At 40.1% G+C, this 21,952-nt stretch overlaps 1 protein-coding gene across 1 annotated transcript; it reads right to left on the bottom strand.

The window, feature by feature from the left end:
• Positions 1 to 1,048: 1,048 nt before the first annotated feature.
• Positions 1,049 to 18,471, bottom strand: LOC128840267 (deleted in malignant brain tumors 1 protein). The gene is made up of 12 exons (XM_054034070.1): positions 18,325 to 18,471; positions 17,549 to 17,659; positions 17,069 to 17,179; positions 13,596 to 13,628; positions 12,903 to 12,938; positions 11,947 to 11,988; positions 11,193 to 11,228; positions 9,956 to 9,988; positions 8,361 to 8,396; positions 7,054 to 7,229; positions 4,544 to 4,938; positions 1,049 to 3,826 (listed from the first exon to the last, which is right to left on the bottom strand). Exons 7-12 carry the CDS (start codon positions 11,197 to 11,199, stop codon positions 3,583 to 3,585), a joined length of 891 nt encoding a protein of 296 aa, XP_053890045.1. The 5' UTR covers positions 11,200 to 11,228; positions 11,947 to 11,988; positions 12,903 to 12,938; positions 13,596 to 13,628; positions 17,069 to 17,179; positions 17,549 to 17,659; positions 18,325 to 18,471; the 3' UTR covers positions 1,049 to 3,582.
• Between the last annotated feature and the right edge of the window lie 3,481 nt (positions 18,472 to 21,952).

Consider the following 21,952-nt stretch of genomic DNA (forward strand, 5'->3'; position numbering starts at 1 on the left):
GGAAGAAACTTTTTCTGTGGGCAAGTTATTTCCTAATTATTTCCACCTTCTGAAGCATCTGAAACTGGCTACTGTCAGAGACAGAATACTGGACTAGATGGACCACTGGTCTGAGCTTTCTATACATACATCATAACATGGCAGATAGTTAATTTAAATGTACCATCATCCTTCCTGATCTCCATCACCCGAGCCTGCTGAAGTGTCTCTTGCAGGTGCTCCATGAGAGCTGAGCTATGCAGCGGAGGGACAGGGTAGAGGCTGGAAAGGGCAGGGCCATACATGCTTTTGTGACATTGACCTCCCCAACCAAATCTTCCAGGATGCCCCAGCAATAGGTTAGGCTGCTTCTGCTTCCAACATGTAGATTTCTATACCTGGAAGGGGGAGGAAGAGGTGGTTTGGTAGCAGCAGCAGCTTCCAGGGAACCTGTGGAAGCACAACTCTATCTGAGGTGTGTTGCAAGGATACAGAGGAGCTTTGGAGGCAGTAGAGGAGAACAGGGCCTCCACAGAGGTAGTTCTGTCCACCAGGCTCCTGGTGATCTAGTAATTTTGGAGGTGAATCCCCTTCTACTCCCAAAGGTGGAAGGGAGGAGAAACAACCCCAGTCTTGCCATGCCTTAGGTGAGAAAGCAAATGCAATTCTAGGAGTTTCTGTTCCCTTAAGTGTGCCTATTTCTCATGGGGGGTGATGTAATTAGTTTATGACTAATCTCTTCCACGCCAGTATAGTATTACATGCTATAACTACTCATAAGGTATGTGGATTCATGGATTGAACCTGCCATTTGCATTCTCAATATTGCCTACTGAGGAGCAGAAAGTTGATGTTACAAACCCTTCAATGCTTATGATCCTGCTAGTGCCACAGACGTGTTCTTACCTTAATCCTCGCTTAGACCAAGGAAGCCAGGTGTGTTGGTATTCAAGAGAGAAGGAGGGGATAGTAATGTGGACTTTTCTGAGTACAAAGCGCATTACACAACTGTGTATACATAAGAGGGGCTCTTGGAAACTCATCATTCAAGTCACACTACAATACAGTATAATGGAGAAAATCTTTTCCTTTATTTAAAATAATACAACATACAAAATATTAATCCCACTGCATTTTACTTTTCATATTGTGACAGGGTCAGGCCAGATGGCTACAGAAGAGTGATCGAAGGCAGATATATTAGTCCCAGATTAAGTAGATCCCTTTTCCCTGGGTAAGGTAACAGGGGCAGTTCCAGAACAAACAGGAACTTGCTGGAACCAGTCTCCATGATATTCTTATCGATAAACTAGGCAAATACAACTTAGATGGGCTAATATAAGGTGGGTGCATAACTGGCTGGATAACCGTACTCAGAGAGTTGTTATTAACGGTTCCCAATCCTGCTAGAAAGGCATAACAAGTGGGGTTCCACAGGGGTCTGTTTTGGGATCGGCTCTGTTCAATGTCTTCATTAATGACTTAGATATTGGCATAGAAAGTACACTTATTAAGTTTGCAGATGATACCAAACTGGGAGGGATTGCAACTGCTTTGGAGGACAAGGTCATTATTCAAAATGATCTGGACAAATTGGAGAAATGGTCTGAGGTAAACAGGATGAAGTTTAACAAAGACAAATGCAAAGTGCTCCACTTAGGAAGAAAAAATCAGTTTCACACATACAGAATGGGAAGAGACTGTCTAGGAAGGAGTACGGCAGAAAGGGATCTAGGGGTTATAGTGGACCACAAGCTAAATATGAGTCAACAGTGTGATGCTGTTGCAAAAAAAGCAAACGTGATTCTGGGATGTATTAACAGGTGTGTTGTGAGCAAGACACGAGAAGTCGTTCTTCCGCTCTACTCTGCACTGGTTAGGCCTCAAATGGAGTATTGTGTCCAGTTCTGGGCACCGCATTTCAAAAAAGATGTGGAGAAATTGGAGAGGGTCCAGAGAAGAGCAACAAGAATGATTAAAGGTCTTGAGAACATGACCTATGAAGAAAGGCTGAAAGAATTGGGTTTGTTTAGTTTGGAAAAGAGAAGACTGAGAGGGGACATGATAGCAGTTTTCAGGTATGTAAAAGGGTGTCATAAGGATGAGGGAGAAAACTTGTTCACCTTAGTCTCTAAAGATAGAACAAGAAGCAAGGGAGGTTTAGGTTGGACATTAGGAAAAAGTTCCTAACTGTCAGGGTGGTTAAACACTGGAATAAATTGCCTAAGGAGGTTGTGGAATCTCCATCTATGAAGATATTTAAGAGTAGGTTAGATAAATGTCTATCAGGGATGGTCTAGACAGTATTTGGTCCTGCCATGCAGGCAGGGGACTGGACTCGATGACCTCTTGAGGTCCCTTCCAGTCCTAGAATCTATGAAACTATGAATAAGGCAGGCAGGCTAATTAGGACACCTAGAGCCAATTAAGAAGAAGCTGCTAGAATCAATTAGGACAGACAGGCTAATCAGGAATAAAAAGGTATAAAAAGGCTCTCACTCCAGTTAGTGAGGTGTGTGTGTGTGTGTGTGTGTGTAAAGAGCTGGGAGTGAGAGGATGTGCTGCTGGAGAACTGAGGAGTACAAGCATTAACAGACATCAGGAGGAAGGATCTGTGGTGAGGATAAAGAAGGTGTTGGGAGGAGGCCATGGGGAAGTAGCCCATGTCGTGCAGTTGTTGTAGCTGTCGTGCAGTTGTTCCAGGAGGCATTCTAGACAGCTGCAGTCCACAGGGCCCTGGGCTGGAACCTGGAGTAGAGGGCAGGACCGGGTTCCCTCCAAACCTCCCAATTGACCTGGACTGTGGGTTCTACCAGAGGGGAAGGTCTCTGGGCTGTTCCCCAACCCACATGGTGAATCTCGGAGGCAAGCAAATTCGCCAATAAGTGCAGGACCCACCAAGATAGAGGAGGAACTTTGTCACAATATCAATTTAGTTCAAGACACAAAACATGAAGCTCCTAATCTCTTAAATTAGAGGCAGAACTTAGAATTTACATGCCATATGTCTCTCTCTTTAAGCAATTTTAATGTGTCCATCTCCATAATTTTCAAGCATCATAACACATTTATTCTATACTTAATAAGTATAAACACAGATGCTTCTATTTCCATCTTTTCAAGTATGAAGCTCAGCAGTGAATCATTGTGAGCTGAGATAAATATATAGTTATATAATTATAATATAAGCTAATTGTTCTTAAACTATAAACACTCATGCTATTCAGCGGTAGTATGATGTAAAACAAAGGGGGAATTTGAATAGACATAAGAAGATTCTGTTGTCACAAAGTCTAGATCAGAAAATCAATCACCTGGTTCACCTATACTTTTATAACCAAGATTATTTATTGATGAGAAGTATAGGCTTTTATTTGTCTAGGAAGTAAATGCAACAGATTTGAAATTAGGGAATGGTAAAGACAGATGTATACAATCACTAATCAGGTACTCTGTTTGTTAGGGTTTGCTACACTGGTAGAAATGTTACTAGAGCTCATCAGCAGGAAATCATGCAATGAACCAATCCTTTTTATGTTAAAAGCGATTGAAATAACATCACATTAAATTGACAATACGCCCATCTGAGTTACTGGGATTCTTTTACTTGAGTTTAACTGGCCCAACAACTGTCACATTTTCCTGGCCAGAACTTGTATTTCTCTTGGTCCTAGTTACACAGCCCTGGTAGCATCGGGAAGAAGTATCATACACCTTGCACACCACCATTTTGCACTGGAGGTAAACTGTAGAGTATCCATTAAAAAACTGAAAGGCTTTAAAATGGAACTGAACAATTTTTTTGTTTGATGAATAGTAAGCAGTGTAGGTATCGTCTTTTACACACCTGAGAAAAAGAAAAAAATACATAAAATTAGTCTGTTCTCACACCATAATAAAATATGGATATTGCATTATGCCATGTGACTTAGTGCTGCATAAAAATAAACACTTTTGTTGCATCATAAATTGACTGGAACTTTCCTTCGTGCATTTTAAACAACAAAGTTAATAAACATCCACCATATGCAATGCCTGAATACACAGATGGAGTGTAAATAATGAAATAAATGCAAAAATATTTTGAAAACAAACAAAGGAATTTTAAAAGAATATTTTGGAAAGCACCTTTCAAAACTATGGATAAAGAGCCTTGATATCTTTCTAATGTTATTTTTTATTTCGCATTTGGATTTTCTAAAAAGAAAAAACAAAAGAAGAGAAACCCAAACCTTTGCTTCACAATTTCTGCAATTTATTTTACTGAGATGAGAAATTTCTATAGAGATTTTAAACTAGTTTCTCTTTCCAAATCCTTCCACATGCAGAATACACACATGGAATTATATGTAATCCACACTACAAAAAGTGTGATTCTTTGTTCCTTCTAATGGCTGGTTCATATAAAAGGCTACTGCAGCGAGCTAATATATATATTCCTTTACCGCAAAGTGCTAGAGGCTTTTAGGTCTGTGAGGCCGAGGTTCAAACCCTGCTGTAGCCCCCTACGAGGTTAGTTACATATAAAAATCATTTTAAACTGTGGGGTGAATATTTTCCTTACCCTCTCTTGATTAAATCGTATTTCACAGTTGTAAAGTCATGGGAATCAGGAGATGTTACACATGTGTCTATAAACAACATCAGATTTGGATCAGGGCTGTAGAGAGTGGCTTGAATGTATAAGTCCTGGTTTAGGTCAACAAAGTATGGGAAATCATTCACGGGGCTTGAAAATGATGGTGCTTCATAAAAGGAAAGTTTCACATTGAATTGTCCATACTGAGTTTCATCAGTTTCTAAAGAGTCGGACTCGTTGACGATGTGCATGATGTCCACTATCATGCTCTGGTTCATTCTGCAAGTGAAATGTAACTGAGGCCTCTTTGCCCTGGGGATGAACTTATCAGAAGTGGATGCTCTGACTGTGTTGGAGTAGTCAATAGTCCCATTATTTACCTGTTAAAACATTGGATAAAATACAGAGTATAGTGCTTCGAAAGTCTTGTTGAAATATTATAATCTAGACAGCTGAAATGCACTACAAGTTATCCGAAAGTCAGATGATTACGGGTGAAAAAGTGGTTTCAGCTTGAATATTTTTAGATCCTCTTTTATGCTAGATCAGCCGTTCTCAAACTGTGGGTCAGGACCCCAAAGTGGGTCGTGACCCCATTTTAATGGGGTTGCCAGGGTTGGTGTTAGACTTGCTGGGGCCCGGAGCTGAAGTCAAAGCCCGAGCCCCACCCCCTGGGTGTCAGGGCTCAGTTTACAGGCCCTGCTGCCTGGGATTGAAGCCCTTGGACTTTGCCCCCCCCGACCCCTCCGCCCAGGGAAATGGGGCTTGGGCTTTGGCTCCCCCCCCCCAAGATAGTGGGGCTCAGGCGAGCTCAAGCTTTGGTCCACCCTCCTGGGGTCATGTAGTAATTTTTGTTGTCAGAAGGGGGTCGCAGTGCAATGAAGTTTGAGAACCCCTATGCTAGATCATTGGTTTTGCATGAAATGAACAGAGGGAAAATTTAGTTTGAATACCAAGAAAAAATGTCTTGATGGTAAACTGTAGTAGGGTATGTCTCTTGAGGCTTGTGAAGGAAGACCCATTGTGTGGAATATTTAAACTAGACTGGGCAAAACACTGGAAAAAGCACTGTAGGAGACAAGTGTGCCCAGGCAGAGAGATGGACTGAATGATCTAATATGCATTTCTCATCTGTAACTTCTATTGGTCTTGTTTCCTTTCTAGGTCTAAGAAGGGTGGAAGGTTTTAATCTGTTGCTGTGTTTTGGCCATAATTTAGTTTTCATTTTCTTCAACATCATGTGATTTGTTAATTGGACATAAAGATGGAGGTGGGATGCCTGATGCAACAGATCTTGCACATACAGGATTCCAAATTATCTCAATGGGAATCTTGCATGATTAATGTCTGCAGGTTTGAACCTGGCATCAGTATATGGAGGTAGATAGGGAAGTAGCTATATGGGTCCTCAGTGGTGTGACAACCTAACAAAAGATAGGCCAGCTACGGTATCTATACGTATGTTGTAATGGGATCACAATTTTCTTGATGAATTGTGGCAGCCATTGTGCCTAGAGTTCTTATATACCCTATTGTACTCTTCCAGCAGTTGTATGGTGCTGCACATAAGATGATACTCTGTACTGAACCTTTGGGATCTTTGGTGAATCTCATGGTTTTCTTTGCTAGTTGCTGCAGTGGGAGAAATTCAGCCCTGTGCAGAGAGCCAGCACAAGGCTATGCACTTCTTTCTCTTTTAATTCAAGAAAACAGGATTTCTAAAGTCTCAAGGCCCAAGTGCATTATTGAACAAGACACATACTGCTTCCACAGAACAAAGGAAAATACATTGTCCAAAATATGCAGTGTAGTTATAGACGTCTTGGTCCCAAGATTTTAGAGAGACAAGGTGGGTGAGGTAATATCTTTTATTGGACAAACTTCAGTGAAGAGCTCTGTTTGGCTCGAAAGCTTTTCTCTCTCACCAACAGAAATTGGTCTGATAAAAGATATTACCTCACCCACCGTGTCTCTCTAATTGTCCAAAATAAGCAGCCAGCACCCTATCCAAATCCTTAAACCATCCAGAACCCAACAAACCCTGAAGCAAAAATGTGGGGAAAGAAAGTTTGATTGTGCTTCCCCTGAAGTCAGTAATTTTGCCACAAATTTCATCTGGACCAGGACTGGATCCTTGAACTTTTCCTTTGAGTTATGATTACCAATAAACCTATTACTGTGTAGGTGTGTTAGAGGTGCCCATCTGTGCCCAATTTATAGAGGATATGAGTCTATTACAAGGCTGGCTAAGGAACTTTGGCTCTTTAGCTCCAGTTGTAACTGCTCATTCTTTCAGTTCTAGAGGTCCCCAGCTCATTCCCCCAGCTGTTGGCGTTCACAAAACTATATGGTGATATAAATTTTACAGTGTTTTCTTCCCCATTGGGAATCTTTTAGGAATCTTAAAAGCACAGAGTTACTCTGAAAACTTTTCATTAATAAGTAATTTTAATAAATTATTTCGATATAGAGTATTTTCAGATGTAAACTCTTACCTTACTTTTTGTACCACAGCCATCATAAGGTATATGGAATATAACATCGGATTTTGTAACCATAGGTCTACAGGTTGGGTCATTCAAGTGAAAATTCCATGAAAAATAGCCTTTTGACCTGATATAGGCTTTTCTAATGACTGCACGCATGTATTCTGGGAGACATGTAAGTGCCACTAGATGGAAAATTTTAATATCAGTAAACAATATTGAAGCATGTATATAAATCCAGTAGTTATTAAAATGCTGCTGTATATTATGTTCACATTACTGGCAAGCAGTTGGCCTCACAAAATATTAACTATCCTGGAAATAACAGCTGGGTGGAGAGAAAATGAATTTGCCATTTCTTTATTGCGAAGATTGACACCACTGAAAGTTTACTTCCCCTGCCTAGCTCCCTTATGGAATTAATACTGAAGTTACATACGTTAGTTTGATTCCATAGTTATTTATGCTGCCTAAGAGGGTGAGCTCAGAGTTAGGTCACAGCAATAACCCATGATCTGCTTTTTGTGATCCTTGGCCCAGACACCCACTCCAGCAAGGTGCAGTGAACACGGGTTCAATTAACTGGCCTATCAATCCATATGAAGACCACTCTAAAAATGCAGACTTAGCTTAATGATAAAGTATACAAGTGCAGACTGGCTCCTTCTCTCCATGCACACTACCAAACACAGCTGCTTCTACTAGAGCAACATGCTGTTACCAAAATCTGTAGAACTTGAGCCCTTGCTTAAAACATGTTAGTTAATGGGACAATCTGCATCCCTCTTTGGCTTCACCATTGTCTTCAGATGTCCTCCACATTTCCTTCTCTGATGGATCTCAAAACTTTTCCCTCTTTTTTCCTACTTTCCTCCCTTTCTTGATTTGTTCCTGGAGGCTTTCTGAACCCCTTCCCGCTCCTTGGCCATCCTCCATGACGAAGTTTCTCTGAAGTTCCCTAACAATGAAGATTCTTTTCTGTTGGAGCTCAGCGTATCTGCCACCTTACTGTTGGTCTCTGACACTGCAACATTTAAAGTCTGCGTTGTCTGGGGCTGTACACCACAGTGAGTACTAGAAACACAGAATATTTGGAATTTTAAAACTGTATTACTGGGTCACACTAGAAAGCCACCCATCGCTTATGGGCCCCAACAGCCTCCAAAGCAGTGACCATCAGAGAAAGCCACGAGGGTCCAAATATGCCTAACAGGTGCAATAGACACCAAATAAAATGGCCTAATCAGGCTTTCCCAACTAGTTTCTCTTATCCAAACTTACAGTACAGTAGTAAAAGAAGGATAAGAAAATATTACCAGGTGTCTTGGGTGGTTCACTACTATCAGGTGGAGCTATGCAAGAAGATAACAAAAGGCAAAAATTAACGATAGTTCATGACGCTTCATGCATTAGTTATTATTATGATTATAGTGTAATCAGTTAACATACAGTGTAAGCAATAAAATTAGAACGGATTTTGAAAATATTAATAGAAAATGTTCTGATGAATAGAGCTGCCATTTACCATCAGTTTCCAAAGACTAATCTAATGAAAAAAAATCCCTGCTTAAAATTGAAAAGGGGAATTACTATTAGCTTAAATGGGAAGAAGATTAAGCTCTTTGTGTATTTCTGCATGGACAGGCAATTGCATTCTCAAATACTTATTTTGCATCCGGAGAAGAGTTTCCATGTTTCATTAACTATTTGCACACAAGTGCTCATACTTTGTAGTTACAACCAAGATGCCTTTTTAAAACATGTGTCCCATTGGGCAAGGAGATCCCCGCACATTATCTAAGCATTTTGTGGGTTGTGTAATCCGACTGGTGCACTGAACTTGGAAATACATATTAGTTCAAAAAATAAACAAATACTGCAGTGATATACATCTTAGGGAAACCTAACCCAGAGTCTGAGACACAGCCCGCTGAAGTACCTGAACATATTACACTGGCATTTTCTTGATGGCCACAGTTATGTCTATGCCACCCTCTAAGACAGCACTGCCACTGATTTAACTCCCTTGCACTGCACATCATCCAGGAGGATACTTCCTGAGCCTTCATCATAATGGGCACTAACTGGGGCTGAAATAACCAGTCCACACCGAAGCTGCCTGCACACAATATCTGTGTCTTTTGTATCCCAGCCATCATCACAAACTGCTCTCCAGCTTTCATTGTAAGGGACTTCAACACAACCTGAACACCTGCCCTCTTTGCTCACCAGTGTCAGTGACATGGTTTGGAAAAGCAGGGAAATGAATTTTCAAAACTATAGGACACCATCACTATGTTTCTGATTTAGGCTTCTATCTTGTCATTGATCCAGACATAATACATCCATTGAGATCTCTGGCTCTCTTGGGGGTAGATAAAGGGTATATGAAGCTTTTATTATGTAAATACTACAAGAAAACATGACCAGTACCATAGTATGGAATACATTGAAGTTTAAAGATTTACAGTGAAATTCTGGCCCCATGGATGTCTATGGCAAATCTTCCATTGACGTCAGCAGGGTCAGAAACCCTGTGTTTCTAATATCTATCGTGTGGCACAGAAAATGGACAAAAGTTTGAGGGTGGGGTTTTTATTTTATTCCATCTGGCTCTAAGATGGCATATGGCTCCAAATATGTAATGGTTTATTTTCTTCTCAGGTTGTTGTGGTTAATATAATTTGGCCAAAATACATAGCACCTTCTCCAAAACTGTACTCAACGTTAAAGCTTAGCAGATTTCTGCGAATTTCAGACAAAACCTTTTTATTATTATTATTATTTATTTTTGTCAGCTGGGACTTTCAAACAGTAGGTCAGTGGTGCCAACTTTGAGGACACTAGTACTATTTAAAAAGAAATAAATTGGAGCAAACAAATAACTACAATAAAATGAATTAATAAATACCCGTTTCTCCTGATGCTATGTAATGGTCAGAGACTGACAAAGATGAGAGAAAAAGAAAACACAGTTTAGTAATAGTCACTAGAAACTGTAATCTAGATCAGTGGTTCTCAAACTTGGGCCGCCGTCCTCTACTCGCTCCGGGACCCGCTGCCAAAGTTCCTCGAAGACGCAGAGTGGAAGGACCCCCCACCGCCGAAGACCCGCAGGTTCGGCTGATCGTGGTTCGCCGCTCCAGGACAATGGGGGCTGCGGGAAGCGGCGCAGGCCGAGGGATGTGCTGGCTGCCACTTCCCGCTGCCCCCATTGGCCTGGAGTGGCAAACCGCGGCCAGTGGGAGCCGCGATTGGCTGAACCTGCGGACACGGCAGGTAAACAAACTGGCCTAGCCCGCCCAGGGGCTTTCCCTGAACAAGCGGCGGCCCAAATTTGAGAACCACTGATCTAGATACATGTTTCTTAGCTGAAGCAAGGAAGAACAGTGGGCTACAGGACTAGTCCAAATAATGTCTTAGATTAATTAATTACAATGTCTTGGGTGGTCTCATTCTATTTACACAATATGATTATTGTTCCCCAATAACATTTGGGGCATAGTTATTCCCTGGTGGTGGTAAACTGATCAGCAGTGTGTGTGCCACGATGCAAACTCCTCACAACACCGATCCATCAGGAGCCTGCTCCGGGGGACAGGACACCAACAGATCAACTGGGAGATGCACTGATTCTGAAGGTATCCCCTCTCTGTGCCAATCATCCCTCCTCTGACTCAAATGGGTATAAACTGAAAGGCCCATGTTGGTGGCAGTGAATCTGGCACTCAGTAGGCATAGCAGTTCACTGATAAATCAAAAAAGATAGGTGCAGAAATTCAGCTTAAGATAAAATGATTAAATCTGATAGGGAAGGTACCATGGATACTATATACAGGGCCATACACAGCTGTGTTCACACCATTATTTGTGGGGGGACAAGAAAATGAGTTAGAAAAATCTGAAAGGGAGCTGCCCCCAGAGTATTTTTTTACTGAACAAACAGAAAAGAAAGCTAGATTAAAATATTTTATTTGCTTCTGCAGATAGCTGCTATATCCATTGAATACAGGTGTGTATGTATACAAGTAGAAATGAAAATTCAGCAAATGCACTGTAAATTTAAGGGCTACCCTTCAATAGGCATGTAAACATGGATCACATATTGAAAAAAACATTCTGTCAGGCAAGAATGAGAAAAGACTTACTAGTCATACTGGTCTGCTGTGTGGTAAGGAGTATTGCTGGCAATACAAAAAGAAGATGACAAAATTAAAGTAGCATGTTTATTAAAGAGACATTGAAATGAACGTTATGAGATACTGCAGAAAGGAAAGACATAACCTAAAACATCATCCCTGAAAGAGAGAGAGAGACAGAGAAAATATATACCAAGCTACAAATGTAACTGAGACTCAGTTAGTGCTAACATCAAGGCTGTCCTAAGGTAAGCCTGACATTTGAAAGGCAAAGTCTGGATATATTTATGTGAAGACAACAAAATTAAAATAGCATCTCTGAGAAAGAGAGAGAGGGAAAATATATACCAAGCTACAAATGTAACTAAGACGCTAACACCAAGGCTGTCCTAAGGTAAGCCTGACATTTGAAAAGCAAAGTCTGGATATATCTATGTGAGTAAGGCATGCCCAAGTCTTCAGTGGTACTTGAACTTTTGCAACACATCCAGAGTAGGGATTTGTACTAGTGCTGCTAAATGAATAGCTACAAAACCTCTCCAGTGTAGATTAGGGGTTAGAGGAATTTGAAAAGGAGACAACACCAGAATAATTTCCCACCGTCAGATTAGTAAGGAAACCACAGTAGAGCACCATGGATTTACTCTGGAGTGTTGGCATGTTTATGTAAACCACAGGAGATAGGAATCAAGTAAACACACTGTGAAATTACAGGTCTGTCTTCAAATAGGCAAGGAAACAGGAATACTATTCTCTCACTTACTTGAAGTACTGGGCTCTCGTGTGGTAGGTGGAGGAGTTGGTACTGCAGAAAGAAAATGAAAGACAAATTTTAATAGTTTATGCAACCCACATATACAAATGTTATGAGTTGCTGATAAAAATAAAGTACAATTATATGTGGGATGAGCTATTACAATGAGACGGCTCATTGCTGCTTTGGGGAAACCAATGGGATGGGGAGCTGAAGGGAGGAAATTACCACCGGTATCCCCTTCCTCTTATGCAGTTCAATTCACATTTTTCCATTAGGAGCTCATTCCTCCATGCAGAAAAATTGAAGGTTTAGTTCTAGACCTTGCAGTTTGCATCCGGTCTTATGGAAGCAGACATCACTGGAGCTCACAAATGTCTGTATGGATGTAGTGGGGCAGATCCCTACCTCCAATCAGGAAAGAATTAAAGAGCTCTGGGCACAGTCACCCTCAATGCAACACACCTGTAAGGCTTGTCAGACCTCGAGATGGGTGGACCCTTAAAAAGGAGGATCCCTGCTCAGGCCAGCAGGACTGCAAGTCAGAACTCCCTGTCACCTGAAAGAAGGGGCTCCTGACTGAAAAACTGCTTGAGAGCCTTGGCCTCCCAGACCCTCTCAGAAAAGAGAAGGACCTGGGGGTGAGACCGTTTGGTACAAAGCACAGCTTGCACTGGTGCAGCTCATCTAAACTAAGAATTTTCACCTGTAGTTGCTTATGGCAGTGCCATACCCTCTCCAGTATAGACAAGGGCTTAGAAGGATGGGAAAAGGAGCCAACTATGGAATAATTGTCTACTGTCAACATAGTAAGGAAATCAGAGAAGAGGAAAATGGCTTTACTTCTGCAGACATCTGCTCTTTCCATGGGAATACAGGTAGATTTCTGTAAAGCAGTGGAGACAGGAATCGAGAACAGCCTGTGCAATAACAGGCCACTCTTTAAATTTGGAATACAAACTTACATGTAGTAATGGGCTCCTGTGTAGTAGCTGGAGGAACTGGTAAATAATAATAAAAAAAAAAGCCAAAATTAAATACTTTACGAAAGAGATATTTCAATAAACTTTGAGTTACTGACAAAAATAAAGTGAAATTACATCTGACATGTGCTATTGCAATAAGCTAGAATGCTTGCTGCTGTGGGGAAAACAATGTGATGGGGGCCTGGAAGGGGGAAAGTACCATAAGTTTCCTCTTTGTTTCTTGCCATTTAATTCATCCGTGCAAAAGAACCAGAGGTCAACTCCAAACCCTGCAGAGCAAATAGGATTTTATGGACGCATAAATTCAACTTAAAATAAAATTATTAAATCTGGTAGGGAAGGTACCATGGATACTATATACAGGGCCATACGGATTTGTGTCCACACCATTATTTGTTGGGAGACAAGAAAATGAGTTAAAAAAATCTGAAATGGAGTTGCTCCCAGAATAATTTTCTATTTAAGAGAAAAGAAAACCAGATTAAGAAATATTGCATTTGCTTCTGCAGATATCTGCTATGTCCATGAGAATACAGATGTGTATGTGTACAAATCGAAGTGAGAATTCAAGAAATCCACTGTGAATTTAAGGGCTACCCTTCAATAGGTTTGTAAACATGGATCACATATTGAAAAGAACATTCCGTAAGGCAAGAGTGAGAAAAGACTTACTAGTTGTACTGGTCTCTTGTGTGGTAACTATAGCTGGCAATAGAAAAAGAAGACAACAAAATTAAAATAGTATCCCTGAGAGAGAGAGAGAGAGAAAGAGAGAGAGAAAATATATACCAAGCTACAAATGTAACTAAGTATTTGATACCTGTTGGGGTCTCCCCTAGACCACAAAAATACCCAGACTGGGTTTGTGAGCAATCAGATACATTCACCTGTATATATCTGGTGATCTGCATTGACTCTAAGCCTTTGCATTATTAATCACAGCTGAAAATAATTGGTTTCTTTGTTTTATATTTTTATACTGCTATAGCTGTGCATAGCACTTTATAAAGTTAAAAAAGATAAGTGAGGAATTTCCTCTGGACTGAAAAAAATTATTTAAAAACACTATTTGACTGCTGTGAAACTAATGATACAAAACAGTAGCTTGTATATTTGGTGGTATGGATGTCTTATAAATTAAGACTATTTGCGCTTTTCCTGTTTGTTCTGCAGTTAACTAATATAACAATTCCCAAGTATCAGAGGGATAGCCGTGTTAGTCTGAATCTGTAAAAAGCAACAGAGGGTCCTGTGGCACCTTTGAGACTAACAGAAGTATTGGGAGCATAAGCTTTCATGGGTAAGAACCTCACTTCTTCAGATGCAAGAAGTGAGGTTCTTACCCACGAAAGCTTATGCTCCCAATACTTCTGTTAGTCTCAAAGGTGCCACAGGACCCTCTGTTGCTTATAACAATTCCCAGTGATTTAGATATTCCAATACAGATCATCTATGGTGAAAGGATACCAGAAAAAAAGATGGAAGAATTTGAAATGGAACCAACTATAGGAATAATATCCTACTGAAAATATCTAAAAGATGGCTGGACTGGGACAGAGTTTGTACTAATTTCTTTAGGATTCTGATCTTTTGGGGCTATATGTACGTAAAGCACTGGAGACATTTTCAAAAGCATCCAAGTGGAGCTTAAGTTCCATCTGCCAAAGGGACTTAGGCACCTAGGAGTCAATGGGTACATCTACATGGCATGCAGGATCCCGTGGCAGTGAGTTGTCCTTGTCTACACTACAGGGGAAATTTGATCTAAGCTACACAATTTGAATTACTTGAATAGCTTAACTCAAATCGACGTAGCTTAAATCTACTTACCACGGGGGACACACTACTAATGTCGACGGGAGACAGTCTCCCATCAAATCCACCAACTCTTCTCAATCCGGTGTAGTACAGGAGTCGACAGGAGAGTAATCTGCAGTCGATAGCGGGTCTTTACTAGACCCGCTAAATCTATTGCCCATGCATCGATCACCACTTGTGGCTCCCCCAGTAAGTGTAGACAAGCCCTCAGAGCCCAGTGTATAGACTCAAGCTTATGGGGCTCACGCCAGACCACTAAAAATACCTGTGCAGACATTCGGGCTCAAGCTGGAGCTTGGACTCTGAAGCCGAGAGTATTGAAGATTGGAATTATTCTCCCAAGTCACTTAGATACTTTACCCAAGTCTATTAAGTTAATTATGAAATTATAGGCTACTCTTTAAATCAGGAGTCGGCAACGTTTGGCACGCAGCTTGCCAGGGTAAGCATCCTGGCGGGCCGGGCCAGTTTATTTACCTGCTGATGCGGCAGGTTCGGCCGATCGCGGCCCCCACTGGCCGCGGTTCGCCATCCTGGGCCTATGGGGGCAGAGGGAAGCCAGCACATCCCTCACCTGTGCCGCTTCTCGCCGCCCCCATTGGCCCGGGACGGCAAACTGCGGCGAGTGGGGGCCGCAATCGGCCGAACCTGTCGCGTCAGCAGGTAAATAAACTGGCCCGGCCCGCCAGGGTGCTTACCCTGGCGAGCCGCGTGCCAAACGTTGCCGATCCCCGCTTTAAACTAACATTTAAAATGGATCAGGTGTAAAAGTTTAGCAAGGCAAAGCTAAGGAAATACTTTCAAGTTGTAATGGACTTCTCTGTGGTAAATGGAGGAGCTGGTAAAACAAAAACAGAACAGAAAAAAATAAATAGGTGATGGGAGAAGGTCAGGAGCTAGGGTTGAAGATAAGAGTGGGCAGGGAGCCAGGGACGATAGTCGCTGGAAAAGGGACGTGGATAGTAGTCAAGAGGATAAATATTGAAGGGACAGGGAGAGACTGGGGCAGGCAAAGGGGCAGAAGGGTCTGTAAGCACTACAGCAAGTGCGCCTGCCTCCAGAATGTGGAATGGAACCCATTATTCCTGAGCATTCTCAGCATTCTTCTGTTATCTAGCAAATAGCTCTGAAACACGCTGACAAATTGTGCATCCTCATTTCCTCTAGTGGCAGGTCCACATAGAAGATTAAAGCCTAATAGCACTACCACTTACTGCGTTAGATAAGCGATTAAAGGAAAAGGAAAAAATTATACATCTACATGGAAAGAATCATTTCTAAAATTTTGCATTTTTGGTTATTGCTGAGCTACTTTAGAAAGCTTGACTGAATACCTATTTCCATATCCAGCTGAACACTTCCCTTTCTGAATGTTGATGCTATTGAATGTTGAATGCTATTTTCTTTCTTCTACACATTAAAGAGGCCATGCCCAAGATCATTATGTGGCACCATATATACTTAACAATTGCCTGAAACAATTAGATAAGCTGGCTTGCAGGGATATCTTAATAAATTTTTCAAAGTATAATTGTTGCATGTAATTTCTGTGGACAGTAATGTCCTAATTTTATGTCTTGTATTTTTCATGCAGATCTTATAAATACCATTTCTGAAATTTTGGTTGGAGATAACCCTCTTTAGAAAGCATGACTGAATGTCATCTGGTCCTGTCTATTTATTTAACTGTATAACTTTTCATGCATTTTTCTTGTTGATGTCATAACTCAACATTATTTCCTTTTTTCTACACACTAAAGTGGCCAGGCCTGAGATCTTTATGTGGCTCCCTACACACTTACCAAATAGGCTGTGATTGAATATCCTCTTGGCTGCTTTTATTCTAGAAGTACACATTGAATTTTACATTTCTTTCATCGAGGGACATTCCTTCATAGCCCCCTACCAAAGCCTTTTAGCACTTACACCCACATGTGGCTGCCTGTTCTAAAGTCAGTAACTAATTCTGAATACAGATACCCCTATAGCCCAGTAACCTTCTGCCTCTTGGTATGGCTCGTTTGACCTGTACAGCCCTGCCATATCCCAGGAATCATCACAAACTGTTCCCCACATTCCATTCAAGTAAACAGCCACATGACACTGCCTCGCAGCTCTCCATTCTATCCACCAGTTCTACAAGCAACAAACCTTGTAGGACACAAAATAAGGCAAATCTCATAAATACAAAAATTTCATATTTTTGGTCACAGATGAGCCTCTTTAAACGTATGAATGAATGGCATCTGGTCTTGCTTATTTATTTAACTGTATAACTTATTCTAGCATTTTTTCTTAGCATATGTTCACACTCCAATTTCCCTTACCTTCATTAGCTCTATTCTCTGGTTGTGGGGTTGATATTGCTCCAGTGCTCTCTGGCGTAAAAGTGGATGAAAAGGAGTTCTCTCTTTCCGGTGTCGTGTTATCCACAGAAGCTGTCAGAAAGACGAGGAAAGAAATTAATCGATAGAACTAGCAACTACCACTTGCACCTAGTAATGTGCTTCAACATTACTACTAACCCACACACAGATGTTGAAAGTGATTTGCAACTGATTTGATAAAAACAAACTGCCATAGGACCCTCACAGCTCTCTATTCCATCCACCAGTTATAAAAGCAACAAACCTTGTAGGACACAAAATATGGCAAATCTCATAAATACAAAAATTTCATATTTTTGGTCACAGATGAGCCTCTTTAAACGTATGAATGAATGGCATCTGGTCTTGCTTATTTATTTAACTGTATAACTTATTCTAGCATTTTTTCTTAGCATATGTTCACACTCCAATTTCCCTTACCTTCATTAGCTCTATTCTCTGGTTGTGGGGTTGATATTGCTCCAGTGCTCTCTGGCGTGAAAGTGGATGAAAAGGAGTTCTCTCTTTCCGGTGTCGTGTTATCCACAGAAGCTGTCAGAAAGACGAGGAAAGAAATTAATCGATAGGACTAGCAACTACTACTTGTACCTAGAACTGTGGTGTTGTTTAAAAGATTTAGATTTCATGTTTTGTTGAAAAATGAGTTAGTGTAATAACCTTTTGTTTGTGGAGATGTGGGTCAAAGTTGTATTTCAATGTTAATTATAAATTATTATTTGATTTGCAATTGGGGGACTTTTGTCATTGACAGCATTAGTTCAGGACTGGATTGAGCCTTTTTAAAAGCATGACTTCCTTGATTGTAGGTGGATGTTGTGATATTATTAAGATCGCAAGGCTGATTTTTTCTGATTTAATTATTGATTATTTTCAAATAAAATATACTAACCCGGTGCTTCAACATTACTACTAACCCACACACAGATATTGAAAGTGATTTGCAACTGATTTGATAAAAACAAACTGCCATAGGACCCTCACAGCTCTCTATTCCATCCACCAGTTATAAAAGCAACAAACCTTGTAGGACACAAAATAAGGCAAATCTCATAAATACAAAAATTTCATATTTTTGGTCACAGATGAGCCTCTTTAAACATATGAATGAATGGCATGTTGTCCTCCCTTTTTATTTAACTGTATAACTTATTCCAGCATTTTTCTTACATCATGTTGACAGTCTGATTGTCCATTACCTTCATTAGGTGTAGTCCGTGATTCTGGGGTAGATATTGCCCTAGTGGTCTCTGGTGCGGAGGTGGATGAAAAGGAGTTCTCTCTTTCCGGTGTCGTGTTATCCACAGAAGCTGTCAGAAAGACGAGAAAAGAAATTAATCGATAGAACTAGCAACTACTACTAGCATCTAGAACTGTGGTGTTGTTTACAAGATTTAGATTTCATGTTTCGTAGAAAAATGAGTTAGTGTAATAACCTTTTGCTTGTGGAGATGTGGGTCAAAGTTGTATTTCAATGTTAATTATAAATTATTATTTGATTTGCAATTGAGGGACTTTTGTCATTGACAGCATTAGTTCAGGACTGGATTTTTAAGGGGCAAAGCTAGAAGTTAACCTAGAAGTTACCATCTAATATCTCAAAACACTGCAAACATTTTATTCTCTTTTCAAAAGGGCCCTGTAACTTAAACAGCAGGAAGTGATGTGGCTCCATTAGAAAATGTAAAAGCATAAACAATAACTACCTGCATTTTATTTGGCTGAGTCTCTTACTGCTAGAGATATTGGGAAAACTCCCATTTATTCTACTCTCTATGTTTAATATTTCTGTCCCGCTAATACATTGTCCTCTTGGTGGATGATTGTCTCATGTTTAATTTACCACACACACACACACAAATGCACCTTACACTGAGGTTAGAATGTTGTTTCTCACGTTATATCTATCAACTTTTTGAAGATCAGTTGTGTATCTTCCTTTGGTCCTCTGGTAATATCACTTGATTTAGTGAGTTCAAAGAGGAACATTCAAAGTTTAGGTAGGGAGTGATGGAAAAGAGAGAGGATGGGAAGACACTTGGCTCCATGCCTACAGGACTGTTGACACAGTAGTCGTTTGGGAAGTGCGAGAAACCCAAAAGACTGCAGAAGTTAAGAAAGAAGGCTGAAAAGAAAAAGAAAAAAATCCAGCCGAAAGACATTTCTGGATATTGTCAAGTACATACCAGAAATTATGTAAATGTTTTACCAGATTGTCCAGGGATTCTGTAGCCAGTATTCGTTAATGCGGAAGAATAAAAAAAAAAGAATTCCCAGTACTTTAAACAGTTACTAAGTAAAGAGCAATTAAAGAAAACCTCTGTGAAGAAAAGTAAAAATTATACACGTAGAGAATAATTTCTAAAATTTTGCAGTTTTGGTCACAGCTGAGCTACTTTAGATATTATATAAAAGCAACAAACCTTGTAGGACACAAAATAAGGCAAATCTCATAAATACAAAAATTTCATATTTTTGGTCACAGATGAGCCTCTTTAAACGTATGAATGAATGGCATCTGGTCTTGCTTATTTATTTAACTGTATAACTTATTCTAGCATTTTTTCTTAGCATATGTTCACACTCCAATTTCCCTTACCTTCATTAGCTCTATTCTCTGGTTGTGGGGTTGATATTGCTCCAGTGCTCTCTGGCGTAAAAGTGGATGAAAAGGAGTTCTCTCTTTCCGGTGTCGTGTTATCCACAGAAGCTGTCAGAAAGACGAGGAAAGAAATTAATCGATAGAACTAGCAACTACCACTTGCACCTAGTAATGTGCTTCAACATTAAAATTAAATTAAATTAATGGAGATATCCCATCTCCTAGAACTGGAAGGGACCTTGAAAGGTCATCAAGTCCAGCCCCCTGCCTTCACTAGCAGGACCAAGTACTGATTTTGCCCCAGATCCCCAAGTGGCCCCCTCAAGGATTGAACTCATAACCCTGGGTTTAGCAGGCTAATGCTCAAACCACTGAGCTATCCCTCCCCCCATTACTACTAACCCACACACAGATGTTGAAAGTGATTTGCAACTGATTTGATAAAAACAAACTGCCATAGGACCCTCACAGCTCTCTATTCCATCCACCATTATAAAAGCAACAAATCTTGTAGGACACAAAATAAGGCAAATCTCATAAATATAAAAATTTCATATTTTTGGTCACAGATGAGCCTCTTTAAACGTATGAATGAATGGCATCTGGTCTTGCTTATTCATTTAACTGTATAACTTATTCTAGCATTTTTTCTTAGCATATGTTCACACTCCAATTTCCCTTACCTTCATTAGCTCTATTCTCTGGTTGTGGGGTTGATATTGCTCCAGTGCTCTCTGGCGTGAAAGTGGATGAAAAGGAGTTCTCTCTTTCCGGTGTCGTGTTATCCACAGAAGCTGTCAGAAAGACGAGGAAAGAAATTAATCGATAGGACTAGCAACTACTACTTGCACCTAGAACTGTGGTGTTGTTTAAAAGATTTAGATTTCATGTTTTGTTGAAAAATGAGTTAGTGTAATAACCTTTTGTTTGTGGAGATGTGGGTCAAAGTTGTATTTCAATGTTAATTATAAATTATTATTTGATTTGCAATTGGGGGACTTTTGTCATTGACAGCATTAGTTCAGGACTGGATTGAGCCTCTTTAAAAGCATGACTTCCTTGATTGTAGGTGGATATTGTGATATTATTAAGATCGCAAGGCTGATTTTTTCTGATTTAATTATTGATTATTTTCAAATAAAATATACTAACCCGGTGCTTCAACATTACTACTAACCCACACACAGATATTGAAAGTGATTTGCAACTGATTTGATAAAAACAAACTGCCATAGGACCCTCACAGCTCTCTATTCCATCCACCAGTTATAAAAGCAACAAACCTTGTAGGACACAAAATAAGGCAAATCTCATAAATACAAAAATTTCATATTTTTGGTCACAGATGAGCCTCTTTAAACATATGAATGAATGGCATGTTGTCCTCCCTTTTTATTTAACTGTATAACTTATTCCAGCATTTTTCTTACATCATGTTGACAGCCTGAGTGTCCATTACCTTCATTAGGTGTAGTCCGTGATTCTGGGGTAGATATTGCCCTAGTGGTCTCTGGTGCGGAGGTGGATGAAAAGGAGTTCTCTCTTTCCGGTGTCGTGTTATCCACAGAAGCTGTCAGAAAGACGAGGAAAGAAATTAATCGATAGAACTAGCAACTACCACTTGCACCTAGTAATGTGCTTCAACATTACTACTAACCCACACACAGATATTGAAAGTGATTTGCAACTGATTTGATAAAAACAAACTGCCATAGGACCCTCACAGCTCTCTATTCCATCCACCAGTTATAAAAGCAACAAATCTTGTAGGACACAAAATAAGGCAAATCTCATAAATATAAAAATTTCATATTTTTGGTCACAGATGAGCCTCTTTAAACGTATGAATGAATGGCATCTGGTCTTGCTTATTTATTTAATGTATAACTTATTCTAGCATTTTTTCTTAGCATATGTTCACACTCCAATTTCCCTTACCTTCATTAGCTCTATTCTCTGGTTGTGGGGTTGATATTGCTCCAGTGCTCTCTGGCGTGAAAGTGGATGAAAAGGAGTTCTCTCTTTCCGGTGTCGTGTTATCCACAGAAGCTGTCAGAAAGACGAGGAAAGAAATTAATCGATAGGACTAGCAACTACTACTTGTACCTAGAACTGTGGTGTTGTTTAAAAGATTTAGATTTCATGTTTTGTTGAAAAATGAGTTAGTGTAATAACCTTTTGTTTGTGGAGATGTGGGTCAAAGTTGTATTTCAATGTTAATTATA

Source organism: Malaclemys terrapin, chromosome 7, assembly GCF_027887155.1.
Source record: "Malaclemys terrapin pileata isolate rMalTer1 chromosome 7, rMalTer1.hap1, whole genome shotgun sequence".
Taxonomy (NCBI): domain Eukaryota; kingdom Metazoa; phylum Chordata; order Testudines; family Emydidae; genus Malaclemys; species Malaclemys terrapin.